The sequence below is a fragment of the Puntigrus tetrazona genome, unplaced genomic scaffold, assembly GCF_018831695.1.
Source record: "Puntigrus tetrazona isolate hp1 unplaced genomic scaffold, ASM1883169v1 S000000283, whole genome shotgun sequence".
Lineage (NCBI taxonomy): Eukaryota > Metazoa > Chordata > Actinopteri > Cypriniformes > Cyprinidae > Puntigrus > Puntigrus tetrazona.
The window spans coordinates 1,800,001-1,821,857 of NW_025047944.1; the positions used below are offsets into that span (position 1 = coordinate 1,800,001).

A 21,857-nucleotide genomic window follows, 5' to 3' on the forward strand; every position below is an offset into this window, starting at 1 on the left:
ATAAAAAGGTAATTTCCAATGCTAACGGTCTAAACAGATTCAATGATCTATGCTAAGCTACAGCTAAAAGTGCTATCACCAGACCCAGAGATCGACTTTGAAAACAGTAAATCTCAACAGTTTAGCTCTAGTGGAGTTAAAAATTAGCCTACTTTCATGTTCCTTTACGGCGTGTGAGAACGGCTGAAGAGGCACTCACCAGCGCAGGCGTTCAGAAAGAGCCAGTCTGTTTTCCTCATGCGGTTCTTGATCTGTTTGAGCTTCTTGAAGTCCATCTCTATCTCCTCCTTACCGCTCTGAGCTCCAGCGGCCAGCTCGATCTGCAGCTCTGCCTCCCGTTTAGAGGAGGAGGGCGAGTACCGCTGGGCCCCGCCGCAGACGCCCCGCGCTCGGCCCTGGTCCCGCTCGTTAATCACGGCCGAGGGCTGGTCGGGCTCGCTCGCTGGCCCTGGGGTGCTCACACACCACGCAGAGCGAGGACTTGGGCCAGTTCTCGTAGGTGCAGGCCGAGCAGGTCCAGCACTGCGCTCGCGTGTTCAGCCGGTTCCTGTCGTTGTACTCCTCGCAGGGATCCGCCGGAGGGCCGGTGCCGGACGTCTGCGGGGTCTCCGTGGAGCTGGCCGGGCGCTGCCGGACGCCGCGGCACTGGGTGCAGCGGATCGCTCGGGGCCAGTTCAGGTAAGTGCACACCTGGCACGACCATTTCCCGCTGTGCTCGGAGGACTCAGGCGGGCGAACGCGGGGCCGGGCGCTGGAATCAGGGCAGATGAGCAGGCTGCACACGGGGAATCAGGGCAGATGAGCGGGAGGCTCCTCTGTTATGATGGTTCCACTGGGCCTCTGCGCCCAGGTGTAATAGCAGACGGCCAGCGCGCAGTACTCGGGGACCACACACAGCTCTGTTATGATGGTTCCACTGGGCCTCTGCGCCCGACACATGGTGCACTTAATAGCAGACGGCCAGTTCTCAAACGTGCAGTACTCACACGACCACTTCACACACAGCTCTGTCATGATGGATCTGCTCACTCACTCACTCACACACACACACACTCACACACACACACACACACTCACTCACTCACACACACACTCACTCTCACACACACACTCACACACACACACACACACACACACACACACTCACTCACACACACACACACGCTCACTCACTCTCTCACACACACACACACACACACGCTCACTCACTCACTCACTCACTCACACACTCACATCAGGCTCGCACATTGATACGGAGACTTTGCCAATCTGCAAACACAAAATAATATGACACATGTCAGAAATCCACAACAGACCAACTTTAATACTCTAGTCTTTAATACTCTAGTCTAAAAATACTACCAATTGTAATGTCAGTGATGAACCATATGAGACATGACATAACTGAGAGTATTAACATTGTTTATTCGTGATGTTTGTAATGTTATTAGTAGTATTAATAGTGATGTTTGTAACTGACAGTATCATGGTCATTACTGATACTCATACATCTTAGTATTAATGTTATTAGTGATATTTGTAATTGACATCATTAATACTAGTGATACTTAGATTTCATAATAAATGTAATTTCTACTTATATCTCACAGTACTAAAGTTACACTCATATCTAGCAGTATTAATGTTTTTAGTAATACCTGCTTCTCACAGTATTACTGTTATCAGTTAGTTATACTCATATCTAGCAGTATTAATATTATTAGTGATACTCATATCTTACAGTATTAATGTTAGTGGTGATACTCTTCTCGTAGTATTAATGTTATTAGTGATACTCATATCATAGTATTAATGTTATTAGTGACACTCATATCTTACATATCTATGTTAGTAGTGATACTCTTCTCACAGTATTAATGCTATTTGTAATACTCTCGTCTTGCATTATCAATGTTATTAACTACACATATCTCATATTCTTAATGTTTTTGGTGATACTTGTTTCTCACGGCGCTGACGGTATTATTATTAGTGACAGTATTATTATTATTAGTGACGGTATTATTGTTATTAGTCACAGCTGACAGTGTTACTGACACCCATATGTCACACAACAGATGTTATTACTAATATCTCTCAGCACTGACAGTGTTAATACTCTTACGGACACTCTTCTCTCTCACTACTGACACTACTAAATTAATTCATCAGATTATTAATACTCCGAAAGACACATATTACTGCTGAAGCTTGTAAATACTCACATCGCTCCGCTCGCAGCTCTTCATTAAAGAGACTTAACCTCAGTCCGTCTTTTCTGTTGTTATTCGACCTCCATTGTGTTCTTTAATCGCTAAACTTGATATCAATCGCTGAAGAGTGTTTTATGTCGACGAATGCTGTTTCTAATCTCTGAGTGTTGATTTAGACGCGGATTTAATGGCGGCGCTGACAAAATAAAAACCACCAGCGTCTCTCGCACCGTCACGAGCACGTGACCAAACGGGCCGCCTCTGATTGGACGATTCCGCACCATGTGAAAACTAGCCCTTGAACGTGAAGAACATCACCGCCTGTCCAAAACATCACATTAATTAATTTTTTTTTTATTTGATACAAAAATGATCTACAAAAGTATGGTGTGTGTGTGTGTGTGTGTGTGTGTGTGTGTATATATATATATATATATATATATATATATATATATATATATATATATATATATATATATATATATATATATATATATTATATATAGTTATATATAGTTATAGTTCAAAAGCCTCTAAAAGCCATCTTGGTTAAAAAATAAATGCTAATTCTGTAATTCAACTTTTCTCTATTAAATCTATTAAATTTCAGTCCCTTATCACCATCAATGTAACAAAACAAAACATAATCACATGTAAATTAAACAGCTGTTAAAAGTCCTGCTTTTAGATTTTCGCCCAACATACACATATGATGCAATTCTAATCATCCCATCAATCAAATCTTTTTTGGTGGCATTTCCAGTCACATCATCCTGGCAGCTGTAACACAAACACTCTTAACAAGGGTAGATGTGTGTGTTTCTATCCTGTACACTGGATTCATCTCCAGGAAGGCATAGTTGTGGTTCTGCAGGTAAATTAAAGCCAAACCACTCTTCAAGTATTCTCAGAATCACTGAACATTCCCAAATCATACGTGCATAAATTATTTCCATCTATCCCCATTCTGTAAAGTTTAGATGGTGTATAATAGAATCTGTGTGCTTTTTTGCTCCAAGCTTCCCTTATGTTCTTACCCACATTAGACAGGATACCAAGCAGTCATTAATCCCCAAACCCTTCTGCCATATTATGTTCAAGTTATTACAAGAATCTTAAGTTACATTAAGCATTAATTTGTAACACACAGAAGCAGTTTGAGTTTCACGTGGTAACTTAAGATATACAGGGTCATCAGTGGCATTGAATTAGTTTTTAACAGTGTCTGATCCAAAAAAAACATCCATTGGCCCGCAACATTATATTTTATTATATATTACACAAAAAGTCCATTCTCATATAGATCTCCAGAAATGCTGATTCTAAAAAATATCAGACTTAGAGTCTTTCGCATCTGAACTCTTCGTTATCTGTCGAGGAATCCGATACTGACGCGTCATTTTTGATTTAATACAAAAACGTGTAGAAATCTGAAAACGTGCGCGGTGCCACGCCCCTCTCGGTGACGTCATCCCATCATGGCGGCCTACTTGAGCCGGTTGCACCATGTTTCTCTCCACGTCTCGAACGCGGATAAAGTCGCTCACGAGCTCGTGTCCCGGTTCCAGTTCAACGTGTTCGCGGCCAGACTGACAGACCGAGCGAAGCAGCTCGCGCTCCGCCGGGGCTCCGCGGTGTTCCTGGTCAACGAGCAGCGGAGGTTGAACGGGCATCGGTCACGTGAGCGGTGTCTGTACGAAGCCGACGCGCGCTATCCGGTGGACACCGTGAGTAACGTGTGCTTCGAGGTCGAGGACGTGCAGCGCGTGTCCGCCGCGCTGCGGGATCGAGCTTCCTGTGAGTTTGTCCAGCCGCCCGCGGAGCTCCAGGACGACCACGGGCTGGTCCGCTTCTCCGTCGTGCGCTCTCCGGTGGGGAACGTGTGCCACACGCTCGTAGACCGCTCCCGGTACCGGGGGCCCTTCCTGCCGGGCTTCCAGCAGGTCGGCTCGGGTTCCCGGACCGCGGGCCCCTCGCAGTGTCCCATCACGCACTTCGACCACATCACCTTCGCCTGTCCCCGCGGGAGCTCGGCGCTCGTCAGCCGCTGGTACCGAGACACCTTCGGCCTGCGGAGGTTCCTCATCCACAGGTATCTCTTCTAGAAGTTCCCGGGAACGCGTGAGCTGAGTTTGGGTTCAGTCTGGGACAGAGTCACGGGTTCCGTTCACAGTGAACGCATGATCTGAACGGATATCTATTGAATGCATTGAAAGTTTCTTTCGAGGAAAGTGTCTGAGAGATGCATCGATGTGAATGTGAACAGTACAGTCTGTTCTCGGAGGCTGCATTGGTTTAAAAATCAGTAAAATGGTGAAATGATGTCAAAAAGCTGCTGAAGTGTTCAACCGTTGTGCTGCCATATATTTTTGTAAAAATATTAAAAATATTAAAAAGTAAAAAATATTGAAAATTACATTTTATAATGTTACAAAAGATTTCTATTTTAATTAAATGCTTTCTCTTCATCTGAGAACCCTGAAAAATAAAATGCATCATGTTTGCACAAAAATACAATCTGCAGCACTGTTTTCAGCATTGATGATGATGATGATGATGATGATGATGAAAAACAGGCAGTGTGTGTTCACTACTTCAGAGCGCACCTCGAATCTGCTTGAATGCAGATGTAAAGTCGCTATTTAAAAGTGTAATAATTTAATTCTGTCGTCATATACTCACCCTGGAGTATTTCCAAACTTTTATGAGTTTCTTTGTTCTGCTGAAGAAAGATATTTTAAACAACACTGTTTTGGGTCACTCTTTTTCTCAATGGTTACATCATTGGATGTGTTCTGTGCAGGGATGAGGACGTGGATGAGGGATATGTGCTGAATCACGACGGGATCGGGCTCCGGCTGACGGCTATGGAGTACTGGAAGTGCAGGGAGTCGGGGATCGCGGTGCCCTTCAGAGACCAGAAAGAGCCGGACTGCAAGTTTGTGATGGCCGAGTCTCTCCCGGAGCAGGGTACGGCCCAGATATCAGGTTCTTTAGACGTAGTGGGGTGTAGACGTACTGATGACACGGTTTCCTTCAGGCCAGAACCAGGTGGACACGTTCCTGGCCCAGCACCGAGGCGCGGGGATCCAGCACATTGGGCTCTACACCGAGGACATCGTGAGGACGGCTCGCGCTCTGAGTCAGGCTGGGGTCCGGTTCTTCTCTCCTCCGCCCGCGTACTACACCGAGGTCGGAGCGAAGCAGTCGAAATATTCACAAAATCACCTTTAAAGTCGTCTGAATTAACTTCTTAGCAATGCATAGCTATGTTTTGAAATATTTACAGTAGGAAATGTACAAAATATCTTTATCGCATTATATTCTTATATGTGTCGTAATAAGACGAATGTATATATGATTAATACAGTATGTTGTTGTCTAATGCTACAAATACAGCAGTCTCTTCATAGAAGAAGTGTTTCTCTTACGAGGTTAGGTGTGTTTGAGATCTGAGTGCTCTGCTCCTGACTCAGGTGGGGAAGCTGGAGGAGATCGAGGCGGCGGGTCACGACCCTCACACGCTGGCGGAGTACGGGATTCTGCTGGACACTGACGTCCACTCGGACCGACCGCTCACGGGCCAGCGGTACCACCCCATAGAACTACACTCCTAGAGCGGCTTTTGTGCCACGTTTTTGTTAAATGTTGTAAATTTCATTATTATGCATTTCTACGCAGCAAATACAAAGTGACTTGTGTGTTATGTACAGTATATTTTTTGAATCTTTCATTTTAGCTAGATATAATCTTCTGGTACAGTATCAGCAGAGAATGTGCTCACCGTTAAGATCAGGAGGATCGTGTTTCTTCATCAGATCTGTAGAAATGGATGTGAATGGGTGCCGTCAGAAGGAGAGTCCAAGCAGCTGATAAAACATCACAATAATCCAATCCGAAGACAACTAATCCAGCATTAAAATGGTTTTAATTAAAAGAATAGTTGCATCTCCTGTCATCTCTCACATCAAAATCCAGCCTGTTTGTTTAGGGCTGTTTTTATCTTTGCAGATTTCTCTCCAGAACACTTTTTCACTGGAGGAAGAGTTATTATAGATTACTGACGTAATGCTGGATGAGTGCTGTGGATTATTGTGATGATTTTATCAGCTGTTCGGACTCTCCTTCTGACGGCACCCATTCACATCCATTGCAGAGCCGGATCTCGTCAGGGATGAGCAGATATGGTCTCTTTTCACAGGTATCTGCTTCAGATCTTCACCAAACCCATTTTCGGAGAGGACACCTTCTTCCTGGAGCTGATCGAGCGCAGAGGAGCCACGGGCTTCGGGGAAGGGAACATCCGTGCTCTCTGGAGATCTGTTCAGGCCTACATGGAGAACGAAGAGCACCAGGAGCCGGAGCGCCGGAGCAAGCAGAGCTGACCTCAGCGACCCTCACAGAGACTGTAAAACAAACATACGAGAAACGCTCGACTCTGCCCTGCCATCAGGAACTTTGTGTGTGAAATTATTCGGCTCTGTCCTTTTGTACAGGACTATTATGATGTTTGACTGTAACAGTCTTCTAATATAATATTATGAGCATCTATTTGAAACATGTATTTATTCAGTAATCTAATATATGTGATCTGTTACTGTGACGTCTACTGTACTGTAATACACCTGTACTGTATTTTCCCTTAAAAATGTTTGGCAGTGTTTACAGTGAAATATCTGCGTGCTTCTGTCAGATAAACCAAAGCCTCCACACAACATCAACGTCTTTGTTCTTTTGGTCTCCTCGCGTGGAGTTTGTGGTCAGGTCTAATTTGCATTAAGTCCGGTTTGAAATCAAAGCCTTGTGATAACTAGCCCCGTTCTCTGATTATGAAGTTACTCTGACGGTCTTTAGCTGCGTTCGTCATTATTTGAGAAGAAATCTCTCAGAACTTGAACTAAAAGCTGATTTTCTGCAGCTCATGTTCATTTAGTTCCATGTAAATATCATGATATTATATATATCTATATATCTATACTAGCAGTCATTGTCTTGTTGCTCGTGCAGCAGTTCTCCTGTAGATGGAGTCTCGGATCTGTTTCCGGTCCTTCAGGGACGTGGGAGCTTTTTCCACAACAAACCCAAAGCCAGTAACCAACCACACAGGGTGTGGAACTTTCCAAAAACCCGACTCAACCAGCTTCATTATCAGTCCAACATAACAGCTAGACTTACATAATAAGCGGTATTTCCCTTTCGTTCAACATGTTCTGTTCTGCTCAGACCTTTATCTGCTCTATTAGAGGTGATTTATCAGCAAGGGAACTATTAAGGCACCAGATTCTGATGTGTTTCCTGTGATCACTTTTAAGTGTCCTGTGTGTCAGAATTCATCACACAGCATATCAGTGAAAATTATCTGGTGGTAAAAAGGATGAGTAGCAACCCCGCTATTTCCTCAACGCAGTCATATATCGAAAACATCTCTTCCTGTTGATTAAAAGTATATTAATAGTGCATTTTGTGATATGTCTACTACCAATTTATCAAAGTACCATGTCGTTTCCCCTTCTTTCGTCAGACAGATGTCACACATTTATTGTTTTAGTGCGAACTCGTTGATAAATGAGATTAATTGAGCAGTTAATCATAGATGAGGCGAACTTTCCGTGTTGTGTGCGGCGCTGGGCGAGTCCATTCAGACGCGGGGGTGGAGCTTCTTTCTTTTAGACTAAAATATTAATCAGAACCGTGTGTCTTCCTCAGGAATCGTAACGGATGAGTTTATAAGTGTATGCACCGTGTTTCCTCTCGGTTGGAGGTGTTTCTGGTGCGTGCTGTGCGTGTGTTGTGCTGTTTTCGGGTTCCGCGTCCCCCCGCGGCTGTCTCTGGGTGTGAGCGGCCCGCGCTGCGGCGGCGGGAGGAGGAGGAGCGGCGGACGCACGCGTCGCGCGCGGGGATGAGGATGAACTGAACGGCCGTGTTTACCGATCCGGCGCGCCGCTCGCTGTCCCGTGAGTATACCGCGAAAGTACGGATCGAACTCCAATATGTTTCAGCGTGTATGCGGGGGTTCGCGTGCGTCGCCGCGCTTGAGTGAGTTTCTCGCGACGCTCGCGGACTTTAGTGGCTTTTGTTCCCAGAGAAACTCTCGCATGGACACCGAGTTAAAGTCGGTGGGAAACTCGGGTGGACGGCGATCGTTCAAAAAAAACAAATGTTCCGAAACGCAAACTGACGATCAGAATTAAAGCAGAAACTCGGTTCAACTCGAACTGGGAACCGAAAACTAACTTACCGACAAACTTTAGTCACGAGCTGAAAAACTGATGAGTGTTTCCAGTTATTCAGTGTTTTAGAGTAATCGGTATTTCAGAATACTCAGTATATAAGAGTATCCTTTCTTATATTCCTATACTTGAAGACTGAGTATTCAGTCTTATTTCAGAGTATTACGACTTTTAAGAGTGTCCAGTATTTTAGATAGTGCCAGAATGTTCTATATTTTGAAAGTGTTCCACGTTTGTTGTATTTTAAGAGTATTCAGTGTTTTTATAATACTGTAGTATTCTGCATAGTTTGCATTATTATCCAGTATTAAATAATTTGGAGTGTATTCTAAACCTTTGCATTTTTTGTGCATTCATTCATTATTTTTTTAAAGTAAAGTTTATATTAATTTACTTTTCAATTTGATTAAATGGTTTATTTTTAAAACTGTAAATATTGGAATAAAAAATGACCCTCGAATTTCTTCATGAGATTCATCAGGACGTTTTCAACCATGTTTTTCTCACGTGCCCAAGCCATTTTCTCAGACTTCCAAAAAAAATAGATCACAAACATTTAACTCTTTGACGTGACCCCAGAAAGAACTCATCAGAATTCTTCATATTTTAATAGTATGTAGTATTGTATATAGTGTATATAGAGTATTTTAAGAGTATTTAGTATTAAATATAGTGTATATAAAGTATTTTAGGAGTATGTAGTTTTGTGTATATACTGTATATAGAGTATTTTAAGAGTATGTAGTATTGTATATAGTGTAAATATAGGGTTTTAGGAGTATGTAGTATTGTGTATATAGAGTGTTTTAAGAGTATGCTGTATTTTCAAAGTGTGTGGTATTTTAGATAGCACTTCTAGGGTATTCTGTACAGTTGAAGGGTAGCATGTGTTGTAGTATTGTATATAGTGTTGAGTATTATTACTGGAAACCTGAGTACTGAAGCAGCAGCGGAGTCTAATCTGAATAAGAGCAGCTCTAGTTTCTTGCAGATAGTGTTTATCTAGTCATCAGCACAATACCAGCTCGTTAGCTTTGATCAGGCCGTATGCAAATAAAGGATTTTGGCTCCTCTCTGATCAGCCGAGGAGATACACTGCCCGGGAATCTGAAGAATCATCTGCTGCGCTGCAGTGAAGCGTTCTCCTGCGGTCGCTCTATGAATGTGTGTTTGTGTTTCTCACCTCCAGCCGTCATTTTCCGCTGAACTCTGCAGCGCCCGCAGTGTGTGTTTCACGGTAAACGGTGACTCTGTTCTCAGCAGAGCGTCCGGCCGAGGCTCAGCTTATTGAGAAGTGTTGACTGGATGTGTGTTTGTGTGCTCGAGCAGCAGGGCCACGTTTCCCAGGGCTAATTCATTTCCTATTGCGGGGAATTGTTTCGGTTAATGTTTGCGGTGAATAGCTGGGTGTATCTGGGTGATAGATGTCACATTGTCATTGTTAGACATCGGATAGAGAATGCAGAACAGGTTTTACTGTACCTTTGACATAAAAGAGGCTGATTTTGACCTTTACCTAACCAGTGGTTTGCACATTGAGGCACTTGTGTTTAAATCCCTTCATTTGTGTTGTGTGTGTTTGTTCAGTTCTTGGCTATAAAATGTATTTATAATGTTTTCTCCCATTATTTTGATCTTTTGAGATGACTAGATTTCCTCACATACACAGCTTTGGCCATATTGTCTTGTATTTACAGTCATGTCTGTCAAGCAGTTTTATAAGTACATATTTTTTATATGCAGTATTTCAAGAGTACTATTACTTTTAGAAGTATGTAGTAGTATTATTATTAAGTATTGAGTATCAAGTATTTTGGCATACTCCATGTTTAAGACTGCTCTTTCTTTTAGAAATATTAGTATTTTTGAGTATGCTACATTTCAAGAGTATTCCATATTTAGGAGTACTATTACTTTTAGAAGTATGTAGTATTATTATTAAGTATGTATTATTTCAGAAGTATTCAGAAGTTTGGAGTAGTATGCATTTGAAGAGTATCAAGTATTTTGGCATACTCCATATTTAGGACTGCACTTTCTTTTAGAAATATTAGTATTTTTGAGTATGCTACATTTCAAGAGTATTCAGTATGTAGGAGTACTCTTTCTTTTTAAAAGTGCGTAGTATTTTTAAGTGTTCCATATTTCAAGAGTGTTCCGTACTTTGGAGTATTATATGTTTTAAGAGTATGTCGGAGTATTTCATAGTTAAGTGTTCATCGTTTACAGTCTGCCGTATTTTGAGGGTATTTAATATTTAGTTTGTGTGCTGTGATATTAAAGTTGATTGACGTGACGCTGGTCGCTGAAAGACCTTCGGACTTCGGGCCTCGTGCGATTACACTTTTGTCGTGCTGCAGTTGTTTAGATAACTAGGTCACGTAACGCATGTGGCCGTAAACGCATGCACCTCACTGGAAGTTCCCTAATGAATCACAAGAGAGTTTTATGAACCTGCTGACTTTCAGTTATTGGTAGTTCCATATTTTCTTGACATGTTGACATCAGGCTCTTAAGAGGGAAGTGCTTCATAAGATCATGAACCACCGGAGATTGACAAAGAAATCGGTGACGAACAAACTGTGCTCTGATGATTGTGTGAAGGGTGAAACTGAAATAAGCTTTCGGTTTGAAGTGGCTTTTATCATGCATTGAAAATAGCTGAAGACAGATGAAAATGAATAGTGACTTGTGTCCTATATTACAAGTCGCTGAATTCTCACTCTTATATTTCAGCTTCAAGATGCATTGTCTGAATATCAGAAACAATTTAACCCAAAACCGTTTTTAGAGCATCCAAACAGCATTCCCTGAAAAAGAGCGGTGTTTGAAGCAGCGTGGTACACATGATTGGTGAAGGTCGTGGAGCGCTGGAGCTCAGGTGAGCGTGTGTTCGTGATCAGCAAGCCTCTGTCGGTTTGTGACGAGCGCATGAATGCTGGCTTTGTGCTCCTTTCTGTGCAAATGTGGGTTATTGCCTGGTAACAATTTAACCAGCGCTCTGTTAAACGGCCCGTTTCCAGATGAACTTACAGTAAAATCAACTTGTTTATTGACGCTTCACCTTTGCTGAGAAGTTAAGTGAACGTGAGCTTTACCCTAATGAGAAGAGACGTGTGTGTGTGTGTGTGTGTGTGTGTGTGTGTGTGTGTGTGTGTGTGTGTGTGTGTGTGTGTGTGTGTGTGTGTGTGTGTGTGTGTGTGTGTGTGTCTGTCTGTGTGTGTGTCTGTCTGTGTGTGTGTCTGTCTGTGTGTGTGTGTGTGTGTGTGTGTGTGTGTCTGTGTGTGTGTGTGTGTCTGTCTGTGTGTGTGTCTGTCTGTGTGTGTGTGTGTGTGTGTGTGTGTGTGTGTGTGTGTGTGTGTGTGTGTGTGTGTGTGTCTGTGTGTGTGTGTCTGTGTGTGTGTGTGTGTGAGTGTGTGTGTGTCTGTGTGTGTGTGTGTCTGTGTGAGTGTGTGTCTGTGTGAGTGTGTGAGTGTGTGTCTGTGTGAGTGTGTGTGTCTGTGTGAGTGTGTGTCTGTGTGAGTGTGTGTGTGTGTGTGTGTGTGTGTGTGTGTGTGTGTGTGTGTGTGAGTGTGTGTGTGTGTGTGTGTGTGTGTGTGTGTGTGTGTGTGTGTGTCTTTGTGTTTATGTTAAGCGGTCAGGCAGCTGCGTCCCATGAAAGCATTCGGTGAGCATTCTTTCCCTCTTCTCGTCCTTTACCCTGCTATTGTGTAACCTACCCGAACGTCTCCGTAGGGCCCTATGAAATCAGTCTTATTTCTTCCAAATCCCATTTAAATATTTTTCAAATTGTTGATTTTTGGGGGGGTTCTCAACTCAATGTATTACAAATATTAATACAAAGATGCTGTGTTTTAGCACGTCTAATTATTTTAATGCATAAAAGCAATTAACAATAATATATTCACTTGCATGTTTTTATTTTATTTTGTGTATTTAAATTTTTCTGTTTATTAAAATGAAAGCATAAAACAATTTTATTTATCTTTTAAATATTAAAACCAACTTAATATTTTTTTTATCAAACTTGTAAAACATGACAGAAATGTCGTGTGGTTATGCCTTGAAAAAGTAAAATAAGTGTTATATTATCAATAGTATTAATAAACATTCTAAAGTATAATAGTTATGTATTTCTGCATCAGTGTCTTGAAATTGAACCGAACTTTTATTTTGAAGGGTTGCCGTGAATACCTTCAAATTTCTTTTTCTCTCTGATAAATGCTCTTTGTCTAAAGGCTCATCGAGTGACTCTCAGAGCAGTCTTGGAGATGTTTTTATGTATTTACTGAGACGTCAGACAGGTCGTGTGGTAAACACATTGTGTATCGACCTACTTTTGATTAATTCATCCCTAGTTGAGCTAATTCTGTGACAGTATTCAGTCCTTTGAGTTCATTCCGTGGCTCTGTCACAGATATCATCGGTGAAGTCTCTCTCACTGTTTGCTTGGAGTTCATGTGTTTCTCAGTCACAATGTGTGTTGGGTTTGACCCGAAGCGTGAGGGTCGTCGGCTCACGTGAGTCACCGATTGGCCCGGATGAAGCAGGTGCTCAGTGAGAGCCGCTCTTCTGCCCTTTTCTGGAGGCCTTTCTGTTCACGCTTTTGCTTTTCAGAAGATTTATGCTCAGAAGGAGCTGGCGGCCGCGTGAGGTCTGGGAATGCGTGTAACGTTAGACCTCGTGGGTGTGTTCAGCGGAGGAAAGTTCACCCAAAACACACTCTAAAGGACCGCGTTCCTCCTCCGTCTGCCCGTAACGCTCGCTGTTTTCATAGCGATAAACGCTCCAGGATCTTTGGGTCTTTCCCACACCGCCAGGGGCTTGAAAAGAGCTTTATTTGTGATTGTGTTGAAGTCATTTGCATGAGGGGAAAGTCGTTAAGGTCGTCTACGGGAGGATCGTACAGTCAGAGAGCAATCTGACCTGTTTTTCTCTCTGGTTTGTCAGAAAATCCCTTGGTTTTGGGTGGCAGTGTTTTTGCTTTAATTATGATCGATCGCCCCGATCAGAGCTGACAGGAAGTGAAGAGAGAAGCATCATTAACAGAATCATTTACATGTTCCCATCTTTCACTCTTAGACATGACTACATTACAAATGCACCTGTATTTAAATTAATTTAATTGAATTTTTCTTTTTAATTTTAATTGAGCAGTTATCATAAATATACATTTGAATAAATAAGCTTTCCGTTGATGATGGAATATTTGTCTGAGATACAACTATTTAAAGTTTAATAAATTGCGCAGAACTTCATATTAATAATCCACAAATTACGTTTTGATATATTTTCAGTCCAGATATTTACAAAATATCTGCATGTAGCGTGATCTTTACTTAATATGCGGATGATTTGTGGCTTAAAGTATAATTGTGACCCACACAGTGTGTTCTTGTGTGCTGCTTCTCTTCAAGTGTTCAAACCTTTTGGCTGATTGCCACGAATACCTATACATTTCTGTGTTTCTATGTTATGACGATCTCTCAAAAGAAACGCTCATGAAGAGACTCTCAGAGCATGTTGTTCTTGTATTTATTTCCTCATTAGTGAGACGCTCAAATCTCACGCTTCAGTTTGTGTGTATTAAACGAAACCATGTGTCTGCACCGTTCATTCACACAGAACACAGGATTCCTGTCTAAATAGTATTTTGTGGCTTAATGTTTACACACTTGTTTACTTTTGATCACTTTATTCAAACTTCATTCCGCATTCTTCAGTAATTCTGTTTTTTATGATTGGATTCTCTGAGTCCGGCCATGTTTTCTCCATCACAGACAGCTGTAGGCCCTAGTGAGTGTGATTGTCTCCTCAGAGGAGGAGGATGATGATGATGAAGAGCTCCTGTAGTGTGGTGTTTGTGGGCCGTGTTTGCATCCAGTCACGTATCGCCGGCTGAAGTCGGTCTCGCCCTTCAGATAGAGCTTATCTCCGGCCCAGCGTCCTGTGAGTCTGGAGATATCAGACACCCGGCACACACACACACACACACACACACACACACACACACACACACACAGCGAGCTCTGCTTACTCAGATGAACAATTTATAGCAGCCATGTTTGGTGTGAATGGCTTTCTGCACTTATTGTATGCACCAATGTTTTTTTTTTATTATTATTGTTGTTTTTTTATTGTCTATTGTTATTATTAAATACAAATAATGAAATTAATTGTGTTTAAATCAGTTGTGTTTCTGCGAGTCGTAACACATGAATCATTTAATCTTTTATCTATTGAATCATGTTTATTGTTCTTGACTGTAATTAAAGGTCATATAGTTAAACACGCACCTCTTATCGTTATGATCAGCCCGTGTGTTTTATTTCTTTCTCTATACTCGTTCTACAGCTCCACGATCAGGAGGAGGTCTGAAGTGTAGAAATCTTAGCTAATTATCGAGCGTTCGGAGACTGGATGTTGTGGCTGATGTTCTTGAGTCTCACATCTGGCTCCCATCAGCGGTCCTTGAGCTCCTCGAGGAGCGAGGCGGCGGTGTGTTTTGATAACTGTGAGGTCACACTTATTTTGGGCTCGCTCTGGAGGAAGAGATCACATGACCTCGACTCCGGACACGAGTCGCTCGAGGACTTGCTCTCGCTGCTTTCTGTTCATCTATAATGGTTTTATTCGTGCACGCCGCCCGATGGAGGTTAGGATTGTGTTTTATTTTAGTTTTTCAATCTCACAAAGAAACTGACGAGTGGCGTGTAGACGTGTGTGTTGAAGACTTTCTTGCTCGGAGATAACCACAACTTTGTAATCCATCTAGGCTATATTGCTCCCTGAGGATTTGTGCTTCATGCAAAGATGGTTTTGCAGTGAATGTAGGGGGTGTGCGATGTTGACAAAAAACCATCTGGGACTTTATCAGTCCAGATAATTAGAGGATATTTAGCTGAGTGTGTTATTGTGCTGATATCTCAAGGACAGACTCCTAAAGTTCTTCATATTCTCTTCTGGTCGGTTCACACTGATGGAAATGAACAGGTTTTACATTTTATGGGCATTTTTACTCTTATAAAGTGTCCTTTTTGTTTGAATCTACCTCTTAAAGTTAATCGGTGAATTAGAATAATAAGACATTTGGGCTGTCACCAAGAAAATGAAATCAGTATCAACAGAATTGTTCTTTGCCATGAAGAGAAAACACAGGTTTTTAGATGTTTAATTCAGCACATAGATGATTACAAGTGAAAAAACACAACTTTTTTGATATATTAAACAAAACCTTGAAAACCGCTATTTCAAATTAAGTAATAAAAGCGTCTTTGAATGTGAAATTATAACCACCAGTAGGTGTCAGCAAGTCACTGGTAATAAGCGAGTCATTGCGATTCAAACGAATCATTTATACGGTTGATTCATTCAGGAACGAATCGCCTCAGAGACCCAAAACAGTGTTGTCGAAATAACACATAAACAGGAAATAAAGTCTATTCATTAACTACTATTTTGTTGAACTGTTGTGAAAAATCAATATCACATTTGTACTCATGGTGGTTTTTTTTGTAGACTGAATCATGCACTGAAAGAACACTAATAAGTGGACACTCACGTCGTTAAAACAACGGTTACGGTATCATGGCAGCTGATGTGATTCAGGTTGCTGTGTGTCTGATGGGTTCTGTCCTGTTCTCTGTCCAGACTGAAGAGGTTCGGTACTGATGTGGGAGTGATCGGATCGGATCAGCGCTGCACCCGAATGATGAGCTTCTCTGGATCGGTCCTGCACTGGAAGGCTCTGTGGCAAACATGTGTGTTGCCATGGTAATTATTCACACTAAAACACTGGAAAAGAAGGCCGTCGATGATGTAACATCCACCGAGTCTCTGCAGCTGGTAAGACAGCAGCGCTTCACGTCAGACGGCGTGCATTATTTACTCTCTAATTAACAGTGTTGAGCTCAGGATGATTTCACGTGCTGATCCACTTCAGTTTCATCAGATCCATTACAGCCTAGTCGGTAATAATAAGATCATTATTTTGGAAAAAATAAAACCTTAAAATGTCTCATCCAGTCCTGTCTGTGATCTTGCATGGATGCGTTATCTGATGAACATGATGCAGCACAAGAAGTCTCTTAAAGTGCAGTAATATGAGGCTAAGATTCACCACACGAGCGGTTTTATGTTTATCACATGATCTAGTTGAGCTGTGTCTACCGGCAGTGGGGCTCATTTCAATTTAAGGGAATTTCCCTAACATTTCAGACACAGTATTATCAGTTTTGCAAATAAAAATGATTCTAAATAAATCCACAGCAGATCTGTTGCATACAAGTCCATGTTTTGGATTGAATCAAATAATAAGAAAAGGCGAACAGATGTTGATGTATATACAGTGAATAACCTCCATGAAATAAGTCTTATGTTGGAAATAGAATTTCCTATAAACTTTCTGACCGGTGGGACCTCGCTGTAGAATCGGTCCTTCCAGGAGACACACGCTCTTAATACGAGGAGAAGATCTCCAATCTGTTCTTTCTGCCCAAAATCTATGAAACGTGTTTTATTGGATTGTGCTGGTTTCAACTCACTGAAGAAATAACTTATTATTCAGTTAACTCTCTCAATTACAGGTTAGGAGTTTAAAAATAATCTGAAAACAAGATACAATTCAGTCAAAATATTTCTTGAAAATAGCCACAGAAGCTGGAATAGTGTTAAACACGAACAATGTTGAACGAATCAAGTGAGTTGATTCAGTGACTCGTTCATAAGGCCAGTGAGATTCATTTCTGAATACATGAACTGTTGAATGAATGATTCACTGAGTCACACATTAAGACTGCACTTACTACGTTCACATTAACATTTAATATCATTATTGTCTGATGTTGAATCTATTTCTTTATAAAGCTGTTTTTTGAAATGTCCCCTCAATGCTTTTCTCATTTAACACAATCATTACTTGAAATGATCTTTTGGGGGTAGTTCCAGAGTCGTAATTGACGTGTGGTTAATTTGCAATGCATTCGATGAATTAATCAGCATTGCTATAGTTATATATTGTTTTGATTACTTGAGCCCTGGTGTTGTTGTGAAGCAGCACATGTTTCATCTTTAAGACGGAGGATCCTCGCTGCACGTGTCTGCTCTATAGTGAGCTTTAGTTGTGGTGTATATGATGTGTACTAGTCGGAGGGCTTGGTTGATCTGATCCGTCTGTTTCTACAGCATGAGCCGCCGACCATGAGCCAGGGGACGGCCCTCTTCTCCTGCGGGATTATGGGTAAGCGCAAACACACCGCTGTGTTGTCTTTATAGCGATCGAGCGTCTTTCTGTTCTGCATTTGTCCCTTCTCTGATTGGATCAGCCTGTCTTCACCTCCATCAACGAGCAAGAAAGCGTGCCGCCCTCACATCTGCTGATTTAGCGTCTGATACCCATGAGGCCTAGTTTGAGGCGCCACAGGTGCGTGAGTCTGGAGCCGTATGCCAGCCGTGTCGTGTGTGTGAGCGGCTCCAGAACAACTGCTCTCAGAAAACAGAGGTAGTGAAAGAATGGAGCCAGTCTTTGAGGGGAATAAACGGAGTTGGGTGATCAATAGGGTTTTGTGCTGCACCAGATCGATGCCCACAGCAGTGTCTGCCGCTCAGGCCGTCTTTGTTTTGCTGCGTGCCCACGGCCAGAGCATTTGACTTGAGAAAAATGCCCCTCCGCAACCAGAAATGCTGCTGTGAACCTGAGCCTCACGCTGCCGTCTAAACACTCAGGGCCCCTGCAGCGGGGGACATTTACATGGGCCCCTCCTGATTATAACAGTGAGTGAGTCGAAAGGGAAGTGAACTCTGACCTCTACGAACTCTTTCCTGGAGTGATAAGAATGAATAAAGTAAAAACTATGATTTTAAGCTCTGTTTTCATGTCGGTATACCGTACACATGTATAGATTACAACTATTATACTCTCATTAACTACATGAAGTGTAATTAATTTCAATCCCACCTGAGACTCGAACCCGCAACCTTCAGGTTACAGGTCCGACTCTATACATTAGGCCACGACCGCTTTTAGAATTGACATGTTTTTGGAACTTTTCCTTTTTCAGGAACCCTACTGTAGACTGTATAAATATAGTATAGAGTGTAAATAATATGGTGTTTGAGTACATAACATAGAGTGCATATAGTATAGATAGTGAGTGTGGGTATTTAGTACAGAGTGGGAGTATGTAGTATAGAGTATAAGTAATACAGAGTATGAGTACTTAGGATAGTCTGAGTACGTAGTATAGAGCGTATGTGTTATAGAGGTTGAGTGCGTAGTATAGATAGTGAGTGTGGGTATTTAGTACAGAGTGGGAGTATGTAGTATAGAGTATAAGTAATACAGAGTACTTAGGATAGTCTGAGTACACAGTATAGAGCATATGTGTTATAAAGGTTGAGTGCATAGTATAGATGGTAATATAATGTGAGTATTTAGAGTGAATACAGAGAGCATGTAGTATAGAGTTTAGTACTTAGTATAAATGCATGTGGCATAGATTGTGAGCAATAGACTGAGTATTTAGTATACAGAGTGTAAGTGGTATAGAGTGTGAGTGTATATAATACAGATATAAGTATGAGAGTGTAGTATGTTTCTCACTTGTCTGTGTCCTGACATGCTTCACATCGTTCTGAGTAACACCGCTCACCATGTGTTGGACAGTAGTTGGTCAGAGGTCTCGAGGGGTGCGAGTGATTCACATTAAGAGCGAGTAACAAAAACACGCTCTCAACACACAGATGTTCAGCCGCCTGGCAGCCTGCCACCAATCAGACCGCTCTATTTCTGGCTCTTTGTTTTCCAGGCACAGCTGTGTTGTTTGTGAAAGTCTACAGGCTCTTCCTGTGAACTTGGCCTCCCGCTTCTCTTTTGTTCGCCTCTGTTGAGTTGAAAAGCGTCTCAAACTAGAGCCTGCTGCATAGATCTGAGTTTCTGCTGTGGTTTTGAGTCTCGTTGATCCTCCTCCTAATGCACTGCAGCTTCAAAAGCGCTCTGAATTGTGTTTTAGTGATTTATCTACTTGTATTTAATGTGCATAGAAGAAGTCATCTAATTATCATTTACCATTTAAAATATAAATATTTTTTTATAAACATTGCAATTTAAAATTAACTGAAAAATCCATGTTTTGTGTGTGTGTGTGTGTGTGTGTGTGTGTGTGTGTGTGTGTGTGTCGAGCTGTGAAATTTGAACAGTATGACTAATAATATTGATGATGATTGTTGTTATTATTATTATTGATGATAATAAATTACAAAATAATAAAACAATTACAATTATATTATTATTAAAAAATTTATTTGATACAATTTTATAATAATAATTCTTAAAATAGGTAACAAATTTAATTGAATACATTTTCATACATAGATAAGCAAACTTAACACTAATAAGACCCTCTAAAATCTGTTGGGTTTTTTCTGTGTCTTTAAACCATTAAACATTTTATTTAATGGATGTTTTTATGGTTTTGCTTCTCAATACAAGTTTAGGAAGTTGTTTAGTGCATGTTGTGTTCCCAAATGAATGTTAAAGCAACTTAAATTGGAATGAAAATAAAGCAGATGGCGCTCTCTTGATCACACACTGATGAAGAAGAGCGCTCCTCGCTCAGCTTGTGAGGTTCTGAGGAAGGTGTTGTGTTTCAGAGTCTGGACGCTGGCCGGAGGTGTGTGTCCAGCAGCGGGCCGTGGGCTCCAGTCTGGAGAGTCTGTGGGACAGTGTGCGTGAGACGGGCGCCAGCGGCGGGATCAGCGGTCTGCTGCGTGACCTGAGTCTGAGTGAAGCGCCCTCTTCTGGCAGCACGGCTCCGCCCAGTAAACGTCAGTGCCGCTCTCTGTCCTGCTCCGAGGCGCTGGGCGGCCGGTCCTCGTGGCGTCCGCAGGGCTCTCGCGTCTGGACGTCTGTGGAGAAGCGGCGCTGTCTCAGCGGAGGGAGCGTCCAGCGAGGCGCCTTCGCTCCGGCAGGGTTTCCCAGCATGCAGCGCAGCTCCAGCTTCAGCCTGCCGACTCACAGCAGCGAGCTTCCGGAGCCCTTCTCCTTCTCTGCCTCTCCGCAGTCGCTCTACCTCTCTCAGGAGCGGGTCTGCCCCGCGGAGTCCTCGCCCGACTCCACGCCCGAGCTGCAGCGCCGCACACAGGGCCTCGCCCGCAGCCAATCACAGCCCTGCGTACACAACCTGAAGAAGAGCGGCGTGAAGCGCAGGAGACCGGCTGACTCACACAAACACAGGCCTTCACTGGACCTGCTCAAGATGACACAGGTGTGTGTGTGTGTGTGTGTGTGTGTGTGTGAGAGAGTGAGTTAGTGAGTGTGTGTGTGTGTGTGTGTGAGTGTGTGTGTGTGTGTGAGTGTGTGTGTGAGTGTGTGTGTGTGCGTGTGTGAGAGTGTGCGTGTGTGAGAGTGTGCGTGTGTGTGAGTGTGCGTGTGTGAGAGTGTGCGTGTGTGTGTGTGTGTGTGTGTGTGTGTGTGTGTGTGTGTGAGTGTGTGTGTGTGAGTGTGTGTGTGTGTGTGTGTGTGTGTGTGTGTGTGTGTGTGTGTGTGTGTGTGTGTGTGTGTGTGTGTGTGAGTGTGTGTGTGAGTGTGTGTGTGAGAGTGAGTGTGAGTGTGTGTGTGTGTGTGTGTGTGTGAGTGTGTGTGTGAGAGAGTGTGTGAGTGTGAGTGTGTGTGTGTGTGTGTGTGTGTTAGAGTGTGAGAGAGTGTGTGTGTGTGAGAGAGTGTGTGTGTGCGCGAGAGTGAGTGTGTGTGTGCGAGTGAGGCAGTATTGCTAACGTCTCGTGTGTGTTTTCCTCCCAGAAGCTGCAGGACTTTCACAGTCTGAGCTGTCCAGGAATCACCGGAGAAGAGAGTGACCCCACGCTGGAACAGGCCAAAGACCACGCCGTCATCCACCAATCAGAGGCCAGCTGGGCGGTGGGGCGGAGCAACGGGAAGGAGCGCGAGTGTCTGTGGGCGGGGCTCTGCAGCCGGAGGGGGCGGGACTCGTTCCAGCTGGGCGGAGAACTGGACATTGAGCAGATCGAGAGGAACTGATATGGTTGGTTGATCATGGACGAGTGGACACGGGACACATGTAACTGTCTCAGGGTGAAGCAGACGTCTTCAGAGCGTGAGCCGAGCGAGAAACACTCGTGCTCACACACACACACACACACACACAAACACACACACGTGTTAAAGGGCTTCAGATGTGTAACAGTAGTAATATCAGGTAATTGAGTTCCTCACTGGTGAAAAAAGCTATTAGATCTATTTTTGTCTTTTTACGTTGAATAACTACAGAAGTAAATGTACTTATTTCTCTACAAATAAACAGCATTTAATGTGTTTGTAAGAGCGCTGTGCGTGACTGATCTTTCCTCCTCTAGACGTGATGTTTTCCTGAGAGGAATAAACCTCATTACTGTGCTGCTG

The 21,857-nt window shown here is 42.7% G+C and overlaps 3 protein-coding genes across 6 annotated transcripts in view; 2 read left to right on the forward strand and 1 right to left on the reverse strand.

Moving 5' to 3' along the window:
* zranb1a (zinc finger, RAN-binding domain containing 1a) overlaps window positions 1–1,071 on the reverse strand; it is a 9,573-nt gene extending 8,502 nt beyond the window's left edge. The window contains 2 exon segments of the mRNA XM_043231221.1: window positions 200–441; window positions 443–1,071. Of these exon segments, the coding sequence (XP_043087156.1) occupies window positions 200–441; window positions 443–1,014 (814 nt within the window). The 5' untranslated portion in view covers window positions 1,015–1,071.
* A 2,563-nt stretch (window positions 1,072–3,634) lies between these two features.
* On the forward strand, window positions 3,635–6,928 carry hpdl (4-hydroxyphenylpyruvate dioxygenase-like). Its single transcript, XM_043231271.1, has 5 exons — window positions 3,635–4,305; window positions 5,017–5,183; window positions 5,254–5,405; window positions 5,690–5,802; window positions 6,415–6,928. The coding sequence occupies exons 1-5, from the start codon at window positions 3,692–3,694 to the stop codon at window positions 6,596–6,598; spliced, it is 1,230 nt and encodes a 409-aa protein (XP_043087206.1). The 5' UTR covers window positions 3,635–3,691; the 3' UTR covers window positions 6,599–6,928.
* Window positions 6,929–7,935: 1,007 nt separating this feature from the next.
* On the forward strand, window positions 7,936–21,851 carry fam53b (family with sequence similarity 53 member B). Of its 4 annotated transcripts, none has more exons than XM_043231268.1 (5): window positions 7,936–8,167; window positions 16,094–16,288; window positions 17,627–17,681; window positions 20,093–20,706; window positions 21,243–21,851. In XM_043231268.1, the coding sequence occupies exons 2-5, from the start codon at window positions 16,202–16,204 to the stop codon at window positions 21,474–21,476; spliced, it is 990 nt and encodes a 329-aa protein (XP_043087203.1). In that variant the 5' UTR covers window positions 7,936–8,167; window positions 16,094–16,201; the 3' UTR covers window positions 21,477–21,851. The 4 variants fall into 4 exon arrangements, with proteins under 4 accessions (XP_043087203.1, XP_043087201.1, XP_043087200.1 ...); XM_043231266.1 differs by having other exon boundaries at window positions 7,940–8,184; window positions 21,240–21,851; XM_043231265.1 differs by having other exon boundaries at window positions 7,940–8,167; window positions 21,240–21,851.
* Window positions 21,852–21,857: the final 6 nt, after the last annotated feature.

Coding starts and splice junctions, on each gene's coding strand:
- hpdl (XM_043231271.1), top strand. CDS start 3,692: ATGGCGGCCTACTTGAGCCGGTTGCACCATGTTTCTCTCCACGTCTCG. Junction 5,184..5,253: donor CGAGTCTCTCCCGGAGCAGG/GTACGGCCCAGA, acceptor GGTTTCCTTCAG/GCCAGAACCAGGTGGACACG. Junction 5,406..5,689: donor CGCCCGCGTACTACACCGAG/GTCGGAGCGAAG, acceptor CTCCTGACTCAG/GTGGGGAAGCTGGAGGAGAT.
- fam53b (XM_043231266.1), top strand. CDS start 16,202: ATGTGTGTTGCCATGGTAATTATTCACACTAAAACACTGGAAAAGAAG. Junction 17,682..20,092: donor CTTCTCCTGCGGGATTATGG/GTAAGCGCAAAC, acceptor GTTGTGTTTCAG/AGTCTGGACGCTGGCCGGAG. Junction 20,707..21,239: donor ACCTGCTCAAGATGACACAG/GTGTGTGTGTGT, acceptor TTTTCCTCCCAG/AAGCTGCAGGACTTTCACAG.